The 23,417-nt window shown below is 53.3% G+C and overlaps 1 protein-coding gene across 3 annotated transcripts in view; it reads right to left on the bottom strand.

Annotated features, from left to right (window-relative positions):
- The window catches only part of PAXIP1 (PAX interacting protein 1), a 41,957-nt gene extending 26,715 nt beyond the window's left edge, over window positions 1–15,242 (bottom strand). For 2 of the 3 annotated variants that reach the window (XM_069587192.1, XM_069587193.1), the window contains exons 1-5: window positions 14,723–15,242; window positions 12,196–12,330; window positions 7,917–7,960; window positions 6,507–6,570; window positions 88–201 (exon numbers count right to left, since the gene is read on the bottom strand). In XM_069587192.1, the coding sequence (XP_069443293.1) occupies window positions 88–201; window positions 6,507–6,570; window positions 7,917–7,960; window positions 12,196–12,330; window positions 14,723–14,803 (438 nt within the window). In that variant the 5' untranslated portion in view covers window positions 14,804–15,242. Of the gene's footprint in view, window positions 1–87; window positions 202–2,531; window positions 2,692–6,506; window positions 6,571–7,916; window positions 7,961–12,195; window positions 12,331–14,722 lie in introns of those variants that run through there. The other variant, XM_069587194.1, reaches the window with a different exon arrangement.
- Between the last annotated feature and the right edge of the window lie 8,175 nt (window positions 15,243–23,417).

The raw sequence follows: 23,417 nt of genomic DNA on the forward strand, positions 1-23,417 counted from the left end.
TTAATTCAAAAGAAGTTCAACGAAGACATGTGATGACTGGAAATGCTTAGAAGACGTTTAAAAGGAGAACGTACATGGGTCGCTTACCCCCTTTGGCTCGGGAACAACCAGGTGCGTGCACTTCCTGTTGAGGTTCAGCTGGCAGCCGCCCCCGTGGAAGGTGAGCATCGCCCACAGGGCGCTTCGGTCCTCAGGGGACACCTGGTGGGAACCAGAAATCACGCTTCCATCACACTCCCGACTTGCCTGCCCACTTTATGTGGCATCATAACCACTGTGCTCATCCACTTTCTTCCTTCTTAAATGGAATTAACCTAAGCCTATTAGTGGGAGAAACAAGATGAGCTTTCAGCTATGCGCTTGTTTCAGTAACTTTTACTCCTATCTTAAGGTTTATAAACATCACCTTTTTTGCCTTGTCACCAAATAAATTAAAAAATACTTATGTCCACACTCCAGGGGCTGAGTGGAGGATTCCTTCATTACATAACAAAATGACAGGGAAAAAGAACTAGTACACCACACTCCATCTTCCAACTCTGTCATTTTTTAAAATGTTTACATACAGTAGTATAAAGATCACATTCAAGGGATTCCTTAAGAATTAATGGATAACAAATAAATGCTTATTATGAAATGAATTAAAAATAAACGACAAAAATACAGTGGCGTATAAGCTCAAGGGAAAACGTAATTACCAAGCACACAGAAAATGAGGCAAGCATAAAAGGCATATTCCTATGCTTGCGCAAGTGATGAAGCTGAGACTCAGATGTGATGGCTTATGCTGTGACAGAGGCTTTCACTCCAGAACCAACAGCTCCATTTATTGCCTGCCTACTATGTGCCAGGAACTGTGCCAAGGGCTCCTCATCCCTGCGACCCCGCAGGGGACACACGGACTCACAGAAGTCAGAGCTGATCATCGTAAAACCTAGGTCTGCCTAAGTCCAGGCCTGACTCCAAACTGTGCTTCCCACTGTTCTAGACTGCTTCGCTAAGGGCAGGTCGTACTAAAAACAATTTCTGAAAAATAAAATTTTATCATCTGAAAGTCAAAAGAAACATTTAAGGAAAACAAAAGCGTTAATTCTAAGATAATCATTGAAGTCAATTTTATGCTAAGTAACTTACTATAAACTGTGAATTAGTTAAGAATTCTGAACTTTGTCTCAAGCTAATTTTTTTAACAATATTTTTTCTTTTTAACTGTCATTATTCAGATTGCCGAAAATTTAACATCCTGTATCTACTCTCCATTTTACAAATATTTCTAGAAATTATTTTGCATTCCATACTACTCTGTGAATACTAACAAGAACACATTAATTTTACAAAATCACCTTAAAATCATTATTTTGTACGTCTTTAATTTAGTCAGTGACACATTTCAGGAGACTTGATCAGAAGGTGTTATTTTTAATAGTGACTTCCACAAAAACATACCCTGCAGCATTTGGTGGTGAGACTTAATTACATGATAAAACATATGACTCTAATAAATTATATAATCTTTATTACAAATGAAATAAAAACCGCAATCTAGACATGGCTTTATTATTTCTACTTCACTGACTAGTCCTCCACCCTACGGCCTGGACCCTGGCTGGGTTTCAACAGAGCACAACAAGCCTGCATGGGGGAGGTGAGGCCACGCGTGGACCAAGCCCCCAAACTCTAGCTTGTGTCAACTTGGAAAACTTCCTGGAATCAGAGTCTTCACCAACCTGCGTCTGCATTAAGTGACCTGAACATATCTGCACCAGCTCATCCAATGAGTTTCTAACAGTGTGATGAAGAATGCTCTTTCCACACCAAACTGTTAACAATAGCTACCTAGCGGTGACGGGGTCATGGGGACGTTTTAATTTTCATTTTTATACTTTTCTGTATTTTCCAAATTTTCAAAAGCATTTATAACTGGGGGGAAAAATGCTCTTTTTTAAAACAGCAATCTTCCTAATCTATCCACTCAGCTAAAAGAGCCTGGACATCTCCTCGAACCATCGGGCTCAGATCTGAGCGCTTCCAGAGTGTCTCGGGCACCCCCCAACCCGCCCCAACCTGTGCGCGGCTGCCCCCTCGCTGAGCCCCCGCCCAGGCAGCTGGCCCTGGCCCTGGGCCACCATCCTCTCAGCTCAGCGCCCCTGGCCCCTGCACTCCCACAGCAAGCTGCCCCCAAGGGGCACTGAGCCCCCTCCACCCTGAGCAGAGGGTGCTCCTGGCCGCGTCCCTGTGGGGACAGGCCTCCCTCTGCACCAGGACGGGCCCCTCTCCAGGCCTCCCGCCCAGACACTCCTGGGGTGCAGCTCCTTGAGCCCTTCTTCGTCCCTCCTACGCACGAGCTCTCAGCCCGCCAACCAGGAGGCCTGTCCTGACCTTGGAACCTCGGCTGGGGCCTAGTACAGTGCGAGGCACAGGGTAGGCAGTCAAGAAATTCTTTGTTGATTGAGATACAGATGGAAAGGGCCTCCCAGAGTGCAGTCAGGCCCCGGCAGGCTCTCACACACGGGGACCTGACCACCACCTACCCAGCACACGACAACCGCGGCCACAGCCTGCGCCAACACCGGCTCGGGAGGAGGCGGGTGATGTCTGTGCTTCCCAACTTCTGCCGGCACAAGCGCCCTTCCCTACCTCTCCCTGGAGCGCTCTGGAAGACTCCAGCAAGAGCTCCAGCGTCTCAACACCCTGACGGGAAAAGACAGAAGGTCACTGAGAACCGCCAGCAACAGTCCCTCCACGGCGGAACCCCGCCTGCCTGCCTGCCTGCCTGCCTGCGCGTCCGTGTGCACGTGCCCGTGCTGCAGAGGCCACTCGGGGCTTGTTACCCGTGCTGCCCCCCCCCCAACCCCGATGCCGCCCACACCCTGTGCCCCCACCTGAGGGGAACCTGTCTCCTGCTTCACAAGGCACCCGCACAGGCGTGGTGGGCGGGTCCTGCAGCTGCACACTGGACAGACACTTGTTATCCATTTCACAACTGAGTGAGCGAGTGTTAGCAGCCAGAGTTAGTGTCCCCAGTGTGCTCTGAGCTTTCCTCACTCGGCTGAGCCATCGACTCCGATGAAGCAGAGCTTCCTTCGCCACGAGTGACGGACGGTGAGAGTAAGTGCAGTGAGTGACGGACCCACAAAAACCACACTTCCGTCACAGTGAAGATCACACGAAGGTTCTGGGGTCTGAACGGCATACCTAATCGATCTGCTTCAGGACCACAAAACCCTTGTCAGCGATCTCGCTAAATCCACTGTTTTGTCCACCACAGCTCCAGCCGCACCCCACACCCCCCATGAAGTGCACACCTGGACAAGCCCCCGGCTGGGCCACCTCCCAGACACCCCGCCCGTTGACCCCAGCTGCCTCTCAGGTCCTTCCCGGGGTTCCCGCTCTCCCTGCTGCCAACCTCACCTGTAGCTTCCTCAACCCAGAGCCGGAGGTCCACGCAGACCCCCGAGCCCGCATGCAGCCGCAGCCAGCCCCCTGCCCGCAGCACTGAGCCGGGCAGAGGGGCTCCAGCTGACACTCCGGGTCCCCCTACTGGCCCTGGAGGTGAAACCACGCAGGGCCTGACCCCCGGCTCCTAGAGCTGCCCCCGCCCGCCCACCCCCGCTAGCATCTCTGCTCACTCTGAAGCCTCCTGTCTTCCCACTCAAGGCTGTCTTCCTGAGCCTGCACCTCCCTCCACCCTCCTCTGCAAGGACGCACTTCTCAGCCTTCACGCGTGTCCCAGGTCCCTGAGCTTGGACAGTACTGGGTTTCAGGCTGACTTCGTCTCTTCCCCTTAACGGCCCAGGCCCAGCAATGCTCCTAACCTGGGAAAGGAAATCACCCGGCCGTGCCCTTCTGTGGAGCTCCCATCAGAGGCCCACTGTGAGCGTCGGCTCCTCTTCCTTTGCGCCCTCGTGTCATGCAGACCCTCCGACTCCCGTCCGCCCGCTCCTCGGTCTGCGCTGTCTTCAGGGACACGGTGCTCGCCTGGGTTGCAGCCCCCGCCTCACCCCATCCCTACTCAGCCTGCTATTCCTGCTCAGGGCTCTCAGATCAGTTTCACCTACAGGAAGGCAAGTGATTTTTAACTTGTTTGCTTTCTTCCTGTGTTTTCCAAACGTCCTGATGTAAATATCTGCAATCAAGACTAGAGGCGTGAGAAACTAAGCAGGGAAGCCAGCAGCTCATCGCGCTCCCTCCCGCACCCAGGTTTCCGCCCCCTGGGTCCCCAAGCTCTCCTCTCTACCCCAGCAGGCAGCCCCGCTCTGAGACTGGCGCCCCCACCGCCCCTCCAGCTCCACCCGCTCCACCCGCTGTGCCTCAGCCTTGCAGACCTCGCCACCTCCACCAGGGCCATCCGGACCCTGCCATCCACACGTCCCCGCCATCTCTAAGCTCACAGGTGACCCTGCGGCCTGGCCACGCGCACCGGTCCTCACACACCCAGTGTACTGACCACGTGTAACCCGTTGCATATGCCAAAACCTCTGTCGAACGTCACTGCACTTCTATTTCTCCAAGACTAGAAGGCTCTCCAGTGTCAAACTCAGATCCCTAATTTAAAACCCTGTAATCGTCTCATATTCACAGACTCTAATCAACGAATAATCTTATTTATTTTTCCAAGTCAGGTCTGCTAAAGACCCTGTCACTATGACCTTGACCCGTGAAAACAGCCACAGGACTCCCTGCCTCAGCCTCTTCCTCTCATCTGGACAGTGGGCTCTGGATCATGAACCCAGAGATCCAATCAGTACAAATATAATTAAACGCAAATTTTACATTTTAGCCACAGTATATTGTGTTTACGGATAAGGAATAATAGTAATAAAATGTTTTCATTTAAAAAACTTTTCTGATGCTTATTATAAATTTGGAACATACAGAGAAGTATAAAAAAAAAAAAACAATAAAAATTGCATGTAACCACAGTACTCATTATAAACCGGTTTTCATTTTAGCCAATTTTTAAAATCATCATCATATAAATTTACATTTATTACAAATATGTGAAAAACACTGAAAAACACAAATACCAACAAGATTTCTATTCTTAAGGAAAAAAGCCAACTTTTCAAGGATCTCTATTAAATCGATGTAGCAAAAACGAAAAGGAGATTTTATAATTTTAAAGAACTTCCAGAATTTACAGAAACACAAAATCACTCGATGTACTGTCTGGGCAGAGACGGGGTCGAGGTGACACCACCTGTACAAAAACCTGAGTCTGGCTGATAATCAACAGTTTCCAGTCTTCTGTTACAAAGCTGTGAGGAGGCAGGGTTCTCATCAAATCCCTTGTAGTCTCACCTAACACCCTGGACACCCCGTTCTCGAAGGCCTCCAAAGAGATGGGGAGACCCAAACTGTCATCAGAAGAGCCTCAGACGAACGAGGTCCTCGGGCTACAGAAACCAGATCGGGCTAACCAAGCCTCCTCCTGCTCAGTGGCTATGTCTGACTCCGAGGAAGCTGAGAGTGAGCTCGAGCACCACCAGCCTGACTTTTCGTAAAAGCTGTTTACAGACTGAGGGTGTCCGGCTGGGGACTGAGAGGACAGACTGGGACGTAACGACACTGACACGCACTGCCCAAATCCATCGCTGCTAACGTCTGGTCCCCCTTCAGATGTTTCTTTTCTTCCCGGATATTTCTTACATATTTTATTTGGTTGATGTAACACTGTACATAACTATGTTATATCCTGCTTTGTCCCCCATTTAAAAAATTACCCATATGTCTGTGCATACGTTTAAAAAACAAAATTCAAAACTGGCTAGATAGCTAGATTATTACATATTAACAACAGGCCAGAATAGTTTCTTAAACGTTTCCAAATCGTGGATGATCTGCTTATTTCCAACTTTACCCTCTCATGAATAACGCTGCCTTTATGCCTCAACCTGCCTCTTTCTCCATCAATTTGGGATAAACATCTAAACACACGAGGCCTGCAGGGAAACAACTGAGTCTCCCACAGCTCCAACGTGGCTGGACTTTTCCAGAAAACTGCTCACTGCTCTGCACTCCTGTGGGGGGCGGGGAAGCCTGTCTACAGCTCAGCCAGCACTGAATACACTGTCACACATTTGAGACACAGACAATCTCATCTCAGTGCTACTAAAGGGCACACCAAGTGTATCAGATGTCTTGCTGCACTTATCTGAAGCTCCTCTTCATAGAAACGTTCCACTGGTCTACATGAGCCTCTTACTTACGACAAAGAGCTCTGCTTTTACTTCTGAATGGAGTCTCCTTGTCACCTTTTAATTTCACTTTTAACGTGTTTTCATACTCAAGTTTTAAATCTCTGTAATTCTTTAGAAAGACCATTTTCACCCATTAAAGCTTTGACTCTTAAGATTGGGTATGAATATTTAAATAATTGTTCTAAGCTCATACTGAATATGCAGTTTAGTTAAGCAACACTGGTTTACAAATACAACATATGTCCAATCACATTAAAATTCAGAACTGTTATGTAAATAACACAAGAGGAACTGTGCCACACTTACCTGAGAGAGGCAGGCTGTGATTCCAAAAAAAATCTGACACGACTCTGGAGAAAAACCATTTACTCTGTTGCACATGTATTAAGAGTCCAATGAAACGAGACCAGCGCAATCTCTACTCCACTAAGAGACAGCTCCAACCTGCCCGTGTGGACACCACCCGCCTTCTGCTTCCCACTCCGTCCCTTTAGCAAAGAGGCAGACTTAAGCTGGCCGAAGAGGGCAGGGCAGGCGGGAAAAGCACCCAACTGCACACACAGGCACACACAGGCACACACGCACGCAAGCGCGCACGTACGGCCTGGCATTACCCCAGAAGAGCCCTGGGAACCCCGCACTTGCTTTGGCGCGGTCGCCCCTGTCGCCTCGAGGAATCTTTCATGAAAGAACCCAGGCTCCAGCTTTAGCACCGCCATACCCTATGAACCTGGGCGAGACAACTCTGAGCTTCAGCTTTCCCTTCATTAAAACAAGAGTTAGAGTATGTATGTCATTCCCAAGGTCTGTCCCATTTCTGAAGCTCTGGCTCTTAAAACTCCATCAACACATTCTCTGAGCGCTCACGGCATGCAGCCCCGGGCACAGGGCTCTCCGTCAGCAGACAGGACCTCTGGGGGCCTGAACGTCACAGTTTGTTCAAAGCAAACATGACTTTTTAAGGAATCTGGAGTGTCTGGACCTCAGATGGGCTACAGCGTTACTTCTGTGTGCTGAGCCAACACACAGTGCAGGGGCAGCTTCCTGGGGGCAGACGTGCGGTCCTGGTGACCCTGTCTGCTGTGCGTGTGCGTGTGGGAGGGGGTGTATGTGTTCCACAGTCACACTCGGGAAACGGCAAATGAACCAACACGCAGTGCAGGGCAGCTCCCCGGGGCAGGAATGCGGGCCTGGCAACCCTGTCTGCAGAACTAGGCCCCGAGCAGGCACTCCACATCAAGGGTGGAATTAATGTAGAAACGGATTAATATATTTCCATCCAACGTAATTAAAAGAATAACAGTGCATGATATAAAACTAAAAATGTCCTGAAGTTCTCTTCGCCCATCTATTCTTCAAGCAGTTCGTGACCGGGTTTGTACAGACCAAGACTTTTAGCAACAGTCCGTCTAACCAGAAACCACAGAAGCCATCTGTTCCAAAGTCAACAGAACTGGGGTCCAGACTGCCTGGGTCCTAAAGCCAATTTGCAGAACGAGAACTCGTGCCTCAGGCCCAGGCTACAGCTGCCTCCATACAGCTGGCCCCCTGCCCCCGGGGGGAACGACAGGGATCAGGGACAGACGCCTGGATACGGGAGGGACGGAGCAGGACACACAGCACCCCCCGACTCATGTGTCAGCGCAGGAAGCGAGGCTCGCTTGAGTCCTGGACCCAGAGTCACCCTCTCCCTCCCTCCTTCCCCAAAAAGGATACGGGAGAAGAGCTCCACACTGGACGGACAAGATCACCCAAGAAGGCTGAAAGAGAAAACAAAGGTGCAAATCAAGACACAGCTCCGGTCTGTATTCAGAACACCGCCATGCGGCCAGTGCAGCTCCTGGAAATGGAAGGCTCTGTCATCACCAGGAATGCAGCATCCAGACTACAGTCACCAGCTTTCAAGCAGCAGGGCCAAACATGAGCTCTCAGTCCCCAAGGGGAAAGGCCCAAGTGCGGAAGGAGACACTAGGGCCCTTTAAAAGCTTGTTACACGTAGGAACCCCTATTCCAGGTTCCCACACTTGCTCAGTCGCTCCAGCTGTGTCCGACTCTGGGCTGCTGCGTGAGCCTCTAGTCCAGCTAGAAGCTGTCTTCACGATCAGAGGCTTACCCTACCCACATGCCAGGCACACATGGTCCCTCCAAGTCTCCTCTGGGGTCCGAGTCCTGGCTTGTCTAAAGGTGGGAGTCTTGGGGTTTTTCTTCAGGAGGCCAAAGAGATACAATGTTTGTAAATCACATGAGGCCTTTCTGTCTGCTGATCTTTTTATGAACTGCAAAACACATTACTTACTACCTTTCTGGGTAAATTACAGTTTTGAATAATCATCTTACTTTGACATTTAATTTTGAAAATCACATTAACCATTATCCTGGTAGGTCTGCTTCACAGAATTACTGTGAAAAAACACACAGTAGCCAGCTGTAGCCAGCGGACTTCAGAAATCTCAGCTGCTTGTACGACACTCACTTCTAATATAGCATATACACCTTGAAAGAACATCAGGAATCAAAGCACCCTCTCCTTCTACGCCAGGTAATGCCAACAACTCCTCAGCGTGAGTCTGTATGCTGTGCGGCATCTGTGAAGAATCACTTCACACTGATCTCACCATTGCACCGAAGCTGCAGCTCTGTGGCTAAGCCACCAAGCAGGAGGGAGTGTGTAACGTCATCGTGACTCTGGTCCTGGGGAGGCTCCAGTGACAGGGGAGGGAGCCGCCCCCCAGGAACCCCGACGGGCTCCGCCTCCCGCTCCATTCAGCATCTCAGCTGCGACCCCAAAGCCCTCAGCGGCCACCACGTGTGGAGCACCAGGTGGCTTTCCTGAGACCAGTTCTCCAGCCACCCTTGGTCCATGGCAGGAGGACACGGCAGAAGGCCAGGTCAACACCCTGAAATGTGGGCAGGCCAGAGGAGCTGACACCGTGGACAGGCACCCTTACCACTCTGCCTGCAGCAGTCACCCCGAAAGCTGTCCCTGGGGGCTGCAGGAGGGGAAAGTACAGGTGCACTTAGAGGCTGCCGGGCTGGCTGCTTGAAAGTCGCCAAGCCATAAACAGACTCGCCCTGACCCCCTCATCCAGGGAAGTCTAGGTAAGATACTACAGCTAAGAAGACATGCATAACAGAGCAGAAATGGAGAACTAGAAAAGCACAGTAATAGGGAGCGATTTATCCCAAAAGCAAGTAACAACATATAAAATAAAGCCACTGCAAGTCAGCATAATTAACGCTTCCAACGAGGCCTCCAAGGCCACTGGGGAAAGCGTTTCCACAAAAGAAAAGGTTTAAAAACTCTTGGTGCCAGGCTGCCCTGGTGGCTCAGTGGTGAAGAGTCTGCCTGCCAACACGGAAACATGGGTTCGATCCCTGGTCCAGGACAATCCCACATGTTGCAGAGCAATTAAACCTCTGCACCACGGCTACTGAGCCTCCGCTCCAGAGCCCAGAGCCACGACCACTGAGCCCAGAGCCACAACTACTGAGCCTCCACTCTAACACCCGGGAGCCACCACCACTAAGCCTCCACTCCAGAGCCCAGAGCCACGACCACCGAGCCTCCGCTCCAGAGCCCTGGGTACCAGGCCCCACGTTCGTTTGGCTGAGCGCAGCCAGCAGCCTGGCGGCACACCAAGCAGGTGAGACGAGGACTGTGTGCCGTGCGGTCCTGGAGTGAGCGCAGACCACTGCACTGCTCTGGAAGACTCGGCCACCCCGTCCCCACACTGCAGCCCTGGACAGCGCGGTGCGCCACGAGGTACAGGCAGGCTGGCGCACTGAGAGGGAAAGCGAGCAGTGTGCCCGGAAGCAGCGGGAGACGAGACGCAGGGCCGTGGTCAGCCAGCTGGGACACGACAGCCGCGCTGCAACTGAGTGATGGCTACTTCTGGGCAGCCGCGTGGTGGACGCCCTTCCTGGGAACGCGACCTCTGGGAGGGACGTGCTGATGGGCTCAGGACTTCAGCAGCGCCCAGTCACCAGCCCACACTCTCCTCAGAGCTGGTGCTGGTGGGCAGGACAGAGGACCAGGTCCCTCAGGATCCACCCCGCCCCCACCAGGGTCTCTCCACTGAAATGCAGACTTACTGCCATCTACCTCCCTTTTTTGTTTACATTCCTGTTTGGGCCATTCGTATATAAATACTAATATATATATTTACAATACATGTTATCTTACATAACAATTTCATTTCAGGGTAATAAAGGGGGTACTACAAAATATTTGCTACAAATAAGGAGCTTGATGGGGTCGCCAGACTTAAGAAGCACTGCCATAACTGGGCTGGGGACAAGGACCCTGGCACCCCAAATTTGTTACCAAGGGATTGCTCTTTGAAGGCTCATGAAGAGTCCACACAGTTTACCTGCAGCCACTGTGACAACAGGCTGCAGGCTACTATGTGGGAGAGATGAGGTTCGGTCCCCACAGCCACGGAAGGACGGAAGCAGAGCAGGGCCCCAGGGCGCCTGATGCTGGAGGCAGGCCCACTCTTCCACGGCGGCACAGGGGAAGCGGGCAAGACACCCGCGACATCAGTCTTCACGAAGGACCAGGTAGAGTGAGCCCGCTGGCCAGGCATAAAGACGCGGCCAGCCAGAATCGCGACTGCTGGGCTTCAACACCGCAAAGCAACCGCGCGTGGTTCTGACGCGCAGCGGCTGCCGGAGGGCCTGGCAGGCAAGGACCCTCCTGTGAGACAGACCTGCCTGCAGGCTCACTCTCACAAGTCGGGCTTCTGCACCTGCGAGGCAGCATTTCAGAGCCTCCATGCTGGTGAGGCGAACAGCCGCAGCAGCAAGCCGGCCTGCAGGCTGCCCGCCACAGCACTCGCCCCCAACTGCCAGGCTCTCGGTATTCAGCTACGGTAACCTTCATAGTGATTTTAAGATAACACACGCAACAGTATGAGAAAGAGAAGAAGAAGGAAAAAAAACAGTGGAATAAAACCATTTCAAAACAAATGCATAATATGAAACTGAAGGATCAAAATCACAAACCTAAATTTCAAAAACCCACATTTAAGAGCAGTTAGTTCGACCCTCAGCAGCAACAGAGCAACAGGACACATATCAACAAGCTCTGAGCGGTTTGCCCACCAGCAGATGCTCCACTTTCTAGAACAAACGACCCACAGCTCTCAAGCTGGACAGCGGAAGTGAGAGCTCCTGGGGGACAACGAGACCAGCGGCCACCATGACCCAGTCGGAAAACAGACCGCCTGCCAGGACAGCAGGGTCCCTGGCCGCTGTGGGTGCGAGGGAGCCAGGAGTGTCTCCGGGAGTCAACCCAGCTTCCGAGCAGAATTCACCAGTGTCATCTATGTCAAGACAGCACGTCCACTGCCTTCAACCCGCTTTCTTGGCTTAGAGAACTTCCAGCCTGCGGCCGACGGGCTCACGGTGGCAGGTGCGTAAGCCGCAGCGTGGGGACCGGGCCTTCTGCTGGCTGGCCTCACGGTGGCAGGAGCGTAAGCCGCAGCGTGGGGACCGGGCCTTCTGCTGGCTGGCCTCACGGTGGCAGGAGCGTAAGCCGCAGCGTGGGGACCGGCCTTCTGCTAGCTGGCCTCACGGTGGCAGGAGCGTAAGCCGCAGCGTGGGGACCGGGCCTTCTGCTGGCTGGCCTCACGGTGGCAGGAGCGTAAGCCCCAGCGTGGGGACCGGCCTTCTGCTGGCTGGCCTCACGGTGGCAGGAGCGTAAGCCGCAGCGTGGGGACCGGGCCTTCTGCTGGCTGGCCTCACGGTGGCAGGAGCGTAAGCCGCAGCGTGGGGACCGGGCCTTCTGCTGGCTGGCCTCACGGTGGCAGGAGCGTAAGCCGCAGCGTGGGGACCGGGCCTTCTGCTGGCTGGCCTCGCAGGCGTGCAAGTGCTGCAAGCGCTTCCCACCCAGACCCGAGCCTGAGCCAACAGCCTGAGCAGAGCCGCACAGAAAGCTCAGCGCGCCGCTGGCAAGACGCGCAAGCAAGGGAGCAGTGGGGCAGTCACCACCCACCTTGACGACAGGCAAGTCAAAGACCTCGCGGGCCTCTCCCACCTCCGGATTGTCCCCATCTTCCGAGATGATGTGCGACGCAAGCGCGTTGTACGACACTTCCTTCGCTTTCCCGGCTTTCAGAAGCTGAATAACCTACAAAAAGCACACCAGTTACAACAGAACACGCCACATTTCAGTGCACACCAGTGATCACGAGCCGTGAAAATTCTAATAAACATCCACCACGCTCTCCACACGGGATTAATACCTGCCACCAAGTCATTTGCAAGGAAACCTACGGGACGACAAAATGCAGCAAGTCTTGATTCACCGACAGGGAAGCACAGAGCTCCTGCAACCGAGGCCCTGGGCAGTGTCCCCCTTGAGGACAGAAGGGCTGACAGACACGGTGAGCATGGCTGGGCAAGCACTGGACACGCAGCGTCTCAACAGAAAGGCGTGGGGACAGGCAGTTCTGATAAACGGAGAGATTTATCGGAGTTTACCGGAGAAGCGCGAGAGGCGCTACAGGAGCCGCACCTCGAGGAACTTAAAGGCGTCAGCCACGCAAACACAGTCACTGTGCGGAGAGGGCAGCGTTCCACACGCCAGGCAGAACACAAGCCACACCGTCGGCGGCGCGGCCCAGATGCTGCGCCTTTATATTCTACCCCAAAATGAAATGCAGAGTGTCTTCTGAAAGAGAGGCTGAGGGGCAGGCGGCCAGCAGGGAAGACCATGGTCAGACAAGACAGAAAGACCACCGCCAGTGGAAGGAGGACAGGTTTACCCTGCGGGAGTGAAGGCAGGACAGGCGTCAAGAAACGCCTGCGATAACTCAGGTGAAAGAGGCAGAGACGGGAAGATGATGCAAGGGAATCAGCAAGACTTGGTGACTGAGGGGGCGTGTGCAAGAATCTGCGACAGCACAGCTCGCGAGCACCACTGAGCCAACGGGGGCAAGTTTCAGTTTAGGGCACAGCTTCCTCGGGTGCCACTGTACCATCTAGGAGGACACGCAGCGCATCGAGGAGGAGACCAGGGTCCCACCCGAGTAAAGCCATCTGTGTACAGAGATGGGGGCAAAGCTCTGAGCCAACGAGACCCCAGAGCACAGGGGGCCAGACACGGAGGCCGGGCGGGCAGCGGACGCTGGAGGGTGGGTGGAGGCCCCGGCACGGTCTGAGCAGCACACCGCAAGCTCCAGGCGGTGAGAGCGCCCATGTGTGGTGGGGACTAGAAGTCCATCCGACAGAAGTGAACTCCTGGAATCCACACTTCAAGATTCAGAGGATCAACCATCTTTCAGGAAACACAGTTTCAGACCTCAGTGGTTTGCAAGGACGTTTTTAAGCCCTTAGACTTGATTCACAGTTGAGTAAGCATGGCTCCAGTTCAGCTTCCTCCAGATTTTAAGTAATATTCGCTTCAGTTGTGTTCAAAGCCTTAAAATGAACCAGAGGATAGGCAGCAGAGGGGAGAGGAACAGCAGGCAGTGAAGAAAGGGCACCCACGCGGGAAGGGAGAAGCCTCCACCCTGCTACGGGCACTTACTTTCACCTCTGAGCTCACCACCTGTTTATCCAAGTCAAAGAATCTACTTCAGAGTTAGAGGGGAGAAAGGATCCACCTTGGGGGCTGCCGAGCGTTTAGTTACTAGGACACCAGCTCACAAACCTCTAAGAAGGCCAAAACCCATCAGCTCTTCTGTCTCCAGTTTATCTATTAAGTCCGCGTCTCTACTCGGGAGGCCCAGGCCTCAGTTCTCCATGCTCAGCGCTCACAGCCAACGGGACACCCAGGCGATGTAACTGTACACATAAAACTTTAGGGAAGACAACACCTGGAGACCCAACTAGAGTTTATTCCCACGGTGGAAGCATAAAACTCTGACGTTCAAACAGATGCACTACTTTAGGAGAGGCGAGGACAGGAGAGGACCGAGCTGCAGACCTGCGAGCTGGGAGGGTGGTGGCTGCCACCCGGGGGCGGCTAACTGTCCCCTGAGCACCCTGGGACCCGCGTTCCTACTGGTTCCACCCTGTCGAAGCTCCCACCCCGGACGCACCCGTTGCCCCGGGACCCCGGACCGCCCGGGCTGCCGCGGGAGAGTGTCCCCGTCCGGACTCCGCCCACGAAGGAGCGAAGAGAAGGGGTGGGGTGGGGGGGAAGCCGGCGAGGCGCCGCGCGACCGCAGGCAGGCGGGTCGCCCCACGGGCAGGAGACGGGGACACCCGGCGCTGGGCTCTCCGCGCAGACCCCCTCCACGTGCCCGCTTTCCCCCGAGTCTGGGCACGCGTCCCCCACCCCGCGCCCGCCGCGGACCCCGCAGACGCGCCCCACGTCCCCTCCAGGGGTCCCCACCAGCCCCGGGTGCCCTCCCGCGGGGGCTGCAGACCCCGGTGCCCGCTCCGTCCCCTCCGGCCTTGCTCGGCGCCGAGCGGCTGAGTCTCTGCACAGCCGGACTCGCGAGCTCCCCGGGACCCGGACGCGCGCGCGGGGGGCGCGGGGGGCGCGGGGACGCGGCGGGGTGGAGGCGGGGTACCTGCGGGTCGAGGTCGCCCACCGCGTAGTACTTGACCTCCTTGAACATCTCCTCGGGGACGCGGGGCACCTGGCCCGACATGGTCGCGGCGGCCCCGAGGCTCCGCAGCGGCGGCTCCCGCCCGGCCCCGCGGGGCCCGCTCCCCAACAGCGCGGCCGGCGCGCGGCTCCGGCTCTGGCACTACAAGTCGGACCCTCGGCGCCCCCGCCCTCGGCGCCGCTGGAGCGCGGGAGCCGCGCGCGTCCCGTGGGCCGCACCATCCCGCCGGCCGTCGAGGGGGAGCCGAGGGCAGGGGGCCGCTCGGCCGGCGCCGCCCGGAGCCCTCCGCCTCGGCCCCGCGGTCGGGAAGCGCTCAGCGCAGAAGGCCGCCCGCCGAGGAGCGCAAGGCGCGGGGCGGCCGCCGCCCCTGGGGGAGCTCGGGGGTCGCGGGAAGACGCGCCCCCCCCCGGCGGGGTTGCAGTGGGCCGGCCCCGGGGAGGACGGCAGCACGGCGGGCACTCCCGTCGGTCCGCGCGGCCGCACGCGCTGCGCATGCGCGCGCCGGGGGGCGGGGCCCGGGCGAGCGGAGCGCCGCCGGCGGCCGCCCAGCGGGGACTTGAGGTGACGGTCTGGAGCCGAGTGGGGGAGGGGGAGGCCCGGACTGGAGGGCGGGGACCGAGCGCCGCGGGCTGCTGGAGGCGTGCGGGTCCCGCGGGCGCGGGCACTGGGCTTCTCCCCATCGCCCGAGCCGGTTCCCGCCCGGGGACCCTGTGCGATCGGAACCAGCCCCGCTCTCCTCACTCCGGGCGCCGCTGACGACGCCTGGCGCGACGCGCGCCCGCGCTGTGACGTAATCGGGCGGCGCCCGGAGACCCGCGCTCCGGGCGCACCTGCACAGGGTGGGAGCTGAGCGGGGCGGCCGACGGGACACCCCGTCCCCCGGGGCTTACGCCGCGGCCGCGGCCTGGGGGTGGGAAGGCACGTGAGGGAGGCCCGCTGCTGCTCCCTGCTAAGAGGAAAGCCGTTCGGTTCAGTCGCTCAGTCGTGTCGGACTCTGCGACCCCATGGACCGCAGCACGCCAGGCCTCCCTGTCCATCACCAACTCCCGGAGTTTACTCACACTCTAGTCCATCAAGTGGGTGATGCCATCCAGCCATCTCATTCTCAAACGTGAAGTAAATGTTAATGGAATTGGTCGGGAAAAAAGAGAACCTTTCAGAATGACTGTGGCAGCCTCCTGTAACGTTCACTCATTTCTGAGGCTACCGCTTTTTCGTCTGCGATCACACACAAGTTCTGAAAGTGAGTTGTGGTTGGTTCGTTGACCAGGACGCAGTACCGGGGACACTGGCTCTATTTAGTCAGCAGACACGCCTGTGATTGTACTCGTTATGTGTGTGATAAGCGGTTTTTGTATGGGCAGAAAGGAAGCACATTGTGCGTTAGTGGCTCGGTCGTGTTCGGCTCTTTGCCTCCCCATCGACTGTAGCCCGCCAGGCTCCTCTGTCCATGGAATTCTCCAGACAAGAATACTGGAGTGGGTTGCCGTTGCCTCCTCCAGAGGATCTTTCCGACACAGGGATGGAATCTGCGTCTTCTGCATTGGCGGGCGGATTCTTCGCCACTATGCCACCTGGGAAGCCCAACCCTTTTAAATATACTTATGTTTTATCATTTTGATGTTTACTCTTTTTTCATTTGTCTTTTGAATACTCTGAAAGAACGCTGTTCTAATGCTAACTTTTTTTTTTTTTTTTTACAAATAATAAAAACACTGGGTACTTGCCTGAATGAGTAAGAATATACTGTTCTCCTTTTGACTACCCAAGCATAAGTTTGGTATTGGCCATTGTAACATTTTACCTTCTTTGTTAAGAAAATGTAGGGGTGATAAATTAGTTCTAAATATCGAATCAAAATTGGCATCCCCTTTTATTGACCTTTGTGAGAGAACTTACTAGCTTTTTTCTTCATTAAACAGGAACTGAGCATGTATTTTTATAATAAAAGACTTAAAACATATCTCAACCAGGTATTTTATTTTGTAAGTTAAAAAAAGAACTTGTAACATTCAGCAGGGCAACTTTACCCTATTGTGACTTCTGATAGTCAAGAAGGCAAATTATGGAACTAAGAAATCTGTTATTTAAAATCTCATCAACCTGTCAAAAGATTGTTAAACATTAAACTGTGCAAGGTCAGTGTTGTACATGTTGGACCTTATCTCCCCAACATCAAGAGGGTCCGGGTCAGTGGCCCACAGAGAAAACATTCAGTAGAGTGTATCTAATGCACTGATGCTTTGCCAGTTATAAAAGAAACTTCTTTAGATGAAATCTGACTTCACCTGGATAAGGCATGTTCTGAGGAAGTATCAGTTCATTTAACAAAAGCTTTGTACTTCTTTAACTTCAGTACATGTATGACCCCAAACGCGACATTGAGCATTAATATATCTCCCATCTAAGTTAAGCATGATCATTTTGTTGGTAACCTTCAGAGAACAAACAGCCTGTTTATTTAACACTGATTTGATAAAGAGGGTAATACACACTTCTCATGTTTTATTTTGCAAAATTGGGTATCTTGAAGCTAGCGGGGAAAAGTGTAAAATTAGGAAATGGAAAGTAGAGAATATTTAACTCAAATTGTACTTACTGGCAGGAACTTGAGGCCGTTATTTAAGCATTTACAATTTTTTTTAATGCAGATCTTTCTGTTCTATGCGACAACCTCAGTCTTGGCCTCATGTTCAGTTCAGCGAGTCACATACCCCTTAAAGTTAGGTGCTGTCAATTTTTAGTAAACCTCTAGTTGGGGTTTATAGACTACAACATTTGACCTTTTCATGAAAGGGAGTACTTAAGTTAGAGGCATCAGTTAGAGAAAACCAGAGTTTTCTCACAAGAGAACCTGGGAGCCAAAAAACGTGTTTCTGTATGGGAGCAGTCAGTCAGCCGACCCACAGGGCACAGTTGCCACCCAAAGTCATGTATTCAGTGTAGAAAAACTAGGGAACATGAGTAAGGCAAAAAAGTAAATTACCTCAAATCCTATCCTGGAAGCAGTGTTACTGAAATCCTTCCAGACACTGTCTCACACAAATACATTTTTTTCTTGAAGAAAAATTATATTGCTGGCCTAAAAACAGAAACAAGGTCCTTCCAGGTCAGTAGATAAAAGGTCTGCATCGTTTAGTGGATACATAATGCTCCATTTTTAAATGTACGTTAATTTATATAACCAATCCCATGAACAGAGGAGCCTGGTGGGCTGCAGTCCATGGGGTCGCTAAGAGTCGGACAGGACTGAGCGACTTCACTTTCACTTTTCACTTTCCTGCATTGGAGAAGGAAATGGCAACCCACTCCAGTGTTCTTGCCTGGAGAATCCCAGGGACGGCAGAGCCTAGTGGGGGTCGCACAGAGTCGGACACGACTGAAGCGACTTAGCAGCAGCAGCAGCAGCAACTTATATAACCAACTCTGTGTCACGCCTTTGTTTCCAGTTTGACAGTTTTCAGGGCTGTAGAGTCATTGCACAGTTAGCCCGCGCGCGTGGTGTTACACCCTTCCGTGCTCCGAGGTCAGGGACTAGCGCCACCCCTCTGCCCCTCGTGGACCGCGTGCGGAGCACAGTGTCCATCACCAGGGCTCGCTCACTGGTTCTGGCTCTGGCGGTGGTGCTCCCCAGAGGCATCTTGAGGGGAGGGGAATAGCTGGCCTCCGGGGACAGAGGCCTGGACGCCCGGGGCAGCCCGCACAAAGACCGCCCTGCGCACAGGGCCCAGGGAGCCGCGAGGGGGCGTGGCCGGAGGACAGGCAGCACGTGCAGCCTCCGCCAGATCAGGACGCTGCGCGCTTCTGAGCGGCACGCTTCTCACGCGGCTTGGGGGCTTGCTCAGGTGGCGTTCCTCAGGGCTGCTGTCTGGGAGCCATTTCCTGCCTGCCGTCCAGGAGGGGAGGAAGCAAGCAGAACATCGCTCGGGAGGCTCCCCGGCCGCCAGGCCTGCGGAGAGCCGCCTACCTCCCAGTCCACCCACTTCCACTGGCCAGAACCGGGTGTTGTAACCCCAGCCTGCAGGGGAGGCTGGAAAACAGGGTCTTCCTGGTATCCAGGAAAAGGAGATGAGATTGAAGGCACTCCGCCAGTTTCTGCCATCTGTTAGAACTTGTTTCTGCCAAAACAGTTCTAACAAACTAAGATCATACCAATAGAATACAATAAAACATTAAAAATTTTTTATTAAAGATAATTTTAAAAAGCCATGCTTTCACCTAGCTACTTGGTAGACATGCTGAGTTGGGGGGGGGGGGTCGGTGGCTCTGCGTGGAAAGGGTGAGCGATGGATGTCCTCTTAGAAAGCATCAGGCATTGGTCGGAGGCCTGCAGCAGCCTCCAGCACCCCTCCTCCCACAGGTCTGCACCCCGTCCGCGGCCCTGTTCCCTGCCCGGGATGCCGACCTCTCTGGGTGACAGTTCAGGCTCCCAGATGAATCTGCTGAATGAGGAACCCAGCACAGCTGAGATGGCAGGAGAGAGGGACTGCTGTGTTTATTTCTTGGACCTCTGGTCAGGCTGCTGGGAGCTGGCAAGGTCACATGACCTATACAGGTGCCTCCTCCGAGGCCCGGGTCGCCTTTCCTTCCTCTCATTCCTTTGGCCCTTCCTTCCCCTGCCACCCACACATCTGCCTCCACCTTTGTAGCCATCCCTTTATAAATCCGCTTTCTCAGGTGATGCTAATGTGAGTAGGCTGCTTCAGCCGTGATCCGAATTACATAGCAGACATGGAGACCTGATGAAACATTGAGAAGTCTTTTCTTCCAGATAAATGTTATGCCTGCCCTCAAAAAGCTAACAAATACTTGGGTACACAAGCCTGACAGTGGTGGAATTAATAAACGCAGCAGAGCTTTAGGGAAGCACTCCTTGTGTGCCAGGATCGATGGGACAAACTTCCCAGAAGGAGCGGGTAAGAGGAAAGTGGCACGTTTTAGACAGTAATTGGTTATTTGATATAAGGGGTAAAGAGGAAATAATACAAAATAAATGCCAAGTATGTGAAGGTCCTGAAGTCCCACCAGAGCAGGCTGTTGAATTTGAGGTGTAGAATAAACTTGTAGCTGTGGTAACAGGAAAAAAAGGACAGCTTACTAGCTACTGAAGGTGAACTGCTTTGTGGCAGGCCGGCTATGGAATTAACTCTTGCTTCATTTACAGCCTTTAAAGTGCATAAACAGAAGTTGTCATTATGAATTGTACTGGCCATCTGATGGGAAGCGCCCAGTAGCACTGACATGGCAAGGAATTAGAACACATTCGTTACGGCTTTGGGGCATCCACGTGGACTCACCTCCGCCATCCACACCCAGAGTGGAGCCCCAGAAAGGCCCTGGACCACAGTGCTCTATGTGCTTGTCAACTGCGTGGAGAGTGAGAACAATGTAAAAAGGCCAGAGGGTCCGCTGGCGTCTAGCAGGCCCTGTTCAGGTGTCTTCACCCTCGAGACGCCGCGGCCGCTGGCGCTGAGCACCATGACCTTAGTCTAGCTCTGCGGTCGCTCTGAGGCTCTCCTGGACATCAGAAACCATTCCCAGAGGTAACGCTGACGCGCGTGACGGCTTCCCGTCATGGACAGAGTCGGGCTTCTTTGAAAATGTGTCCTTGGTTTCATCTCAGATTGTTCACCGACAAGTCCTAGACTGGGACCTGGTTCTGTATTACGAGAACTGACAAAGACGTTGACGGTCTGCTCTGACTCGGGCTTCTGAACCCATTCCTCCTGTTTAGATATGCTTCCATCTTAGATGTACTTCCATCTGCAGGATGTTGTGGGTCAGCCTCACTTTTTAATAGGATATACTGAGGATGAGAAAACAGGCCCAGGGAATTTAAGTGACTGGTTGGTGATGAGAATCGCTAGCAGATTTGGGGCTAAATCCATCTTTTTATATTATGTTTACTTGAATTCCTTCTTTTAAAAAAACAGATACAAGACTTAATTTCACATATAATAGAAGTAGAAAAAAAGTACTAGTGGTATGGAAGGTATAACTTGATAAAAGTTGAAAATAGCCCACTGATTTATATTTTTGCAGCTAAGACATATTCAGTCCCCTCTTGGAATTGACTGAAGATGAAGAGATGATGGTTAGCTCTAAGTTCAGAATTTCCCTCTTTTAATGTCTTGTGTCAGTTTTAATTTTCTGATTTAATTAGTTTCCTAATTAGAAGGGGTTAAATTAATTAACCTCATTATTTACTATATATTTAATGATTTCTCCTCTATAGGGAGTCACTTCATTTTCAATAATTGGAGAGCTATGGCAAGAGGGAATACTGCCGAGCGCTACACTTATTGCTTTACGGTCAGTGGCAGGACAGGCCAGACGGGAGGGGATTTTAGGCGAGATACCAGATACTTGCAAACTTCCCAGATACTTCCCACTTGTTCTGAAACACGGTACAGGTGAAAACATGAGCTGGGATTCAATAATTTCTGCCAAATTAAAACTCAACGGATAAATCCTTTATATAAGGTCAAAATATCCTAGAACATAGGATGTTATGAGAAATAGCCCAACCACGTGATTTTAGTTATAGACATAAGACAGGCATGAATCACCGAATACTGTAAGTAATGCTGATGAAAAGGAGAGTCTCTGGAGTCACCACCCGGCCTGACGGCATGTTCTAAAGTCCATTCTGAAGGAGATCAGCCCTGGGTGTTCTTTGGAAGGATTGATGCTAAAGCTGAAACTCCAGTACTTTGGCCACCTCATGCGAAGAGTTGACTCATTGGAAAAGACTCTGATGCTGGGAGGGATTGGGGGCGGGAGGAGAAGGGGACGACGGAGGATGAGATGGCTGGATGGCATCACCAACTTGATGGACGTGAGTTTGAGTGAACTCTGGGACATGGTGATGGACAGGGAGGCCTGGTGTGCTGCGATTCACGGGGTCACAAAGAGTCGGACACGACTGAGCGACTGAACGGCGTATTAAAAGATCATTATTCCTCAGACTTGTCAGTGGGCTGAATGGAAAACATTTTGGTAAGTCACAGTAAAATCTTAAGCCTTATAATTGCATGACTTATGGAAATCAAATAGGCCTCGTTCTTTCATGTTTATAGATGTATAAGTATAAACAATTTGTGGATAACTATATTTTAACGTAGCAATACCCCCCAAAAGATGAAATAACCGCTTTTTTAGAGAAAATGAGGCTGTGTTCATGTCCGAGCTCTTTTTCCCACCAAGGAGCACCTCCCGGTGAGGGTCTGAGCCACTAGGCACACGGGCTCTGCGCCACACCACGTCCCCCCGCTGGCCCGCAGCACCCCTGTTCCCCAGCTCCACTGAGAACCCCGCGAGGAGGCTCGGGCGGGGGCACAATTCTGAACCCAGATCTAACCTAGGAGTGAAGTGAAGCGGTCTGACTCTAGGAAGTTCACTTCAGCGGAGCAAGCACAGGGCACTTAGGTGCATTGCACATGGGCCTGGCTTAAGAAGCAAGGCCCAGCAACACGCACCCATGGGAGGCCCGAGCTCCAGTCTAGAAGCAGCCTGTCCCTGCGCCAACACGAGCAGTGAAGGGCACGGGGTTCACAGCAGGGAGCTTCCATGAGGACTGGGATGGACACGGAGGGCTTCTCGGAGGAGGTGAGTCTTGAAAGGGCTGTGAAGGATGACGGAAGGAGGGGACCAACGGCCACTTGGAGAAGCAGCCCGAGCAGAGGCCTGGGCCTGGAGGGAACGTGGGGCAGCAGGACCAGGGCAGACCCCGGAGCAGGGGCCGCCGCCGGGAGCCACTGCAAGGAAGTAGGCTGAAGACGGTCAGGGAGAAACCATGCAGGAAGGCCCAGTGCCGCCCACACGGCTCAGAGCGAGGGATCTATTACGGACCCTGACCCAACAACGCAGAGGCTGAAGTGGAGGCGGAGGACGCCGTCTCTCGTTCGTTCCCGTTCGGAAAATACTTGCTCATGTTCAGTGTGGAGCAGGGCAGCACTCACAACTGCACCAGCCAGACAGCGCTTCCTGCCCTTGCCCCAGCTCTCCAGCAGCTCGCACGGCTGGCGGAGGAGGTTCAGTCCTACCAGCCTGCCGGCCGCGCCCCCATGACCTCCTGTGACCTACCCCAAACGCCCTCTACACACTCCAGAACCCAGCACCCCAGCCTGCCTCCTCCACCCCACTGCATACATGCCTCTTCCCACCAACCGGCTGCTCGAACCCCCTCAAACACACCCACCACGCACCCCTGCCCTCCTCCCCCCCCCCAACCCCCGGCTTCGTGCAGACTCCGCACCCACCCCCCAACCTGAAGCGGCTGTACCTGTGCACAGCTGAGCCGCCCACGCCTCTGCTGTGTCCGTGCCCAAGTGCCCCCTTTCGTGAAACGTCTCTGATGCCTTGAGACAGAACTGCTCTGGTCCCTTCTGTTGCCGGTGGTAAAGAAGTCATAACCTGGGGCTTCTCTGGATGGATGGAGGCTGACTAAAGCCAAGCAAGTTGTGAGAGAGTTCATTTCCGCTCAGTGGTGTGGCTGCCCAACGCACCTGTTTTCAAGGCAGGGGACCTAAAATGTGGGCGCTTGCCTTCCTCCCAATGCTTCTATTTAAAATTCCAAAAGACTTGATTTTAAAATACTTGCCCATCTCACACAGTACCCCTACCCAACTCCCACATAATCCTGCCACTGTTAACA

This window comes from Ovis canadensis, chromosome 4 (genome assembly GCF_042477335.2).
Source record: "Ovis canadensis isolate MfBH-ARS-UI-01 breed Bighorn chromosome 4, ARS-UI_OviCan_v2, whole genome shotgun sequence".
Taxonomy (NCBI): domain Eukaryota; kingdom Metazoa; phylum Chordata; class Mammalia; order Artiodactyla; family Bovidae; genus Ovis; species Ovis canadensis.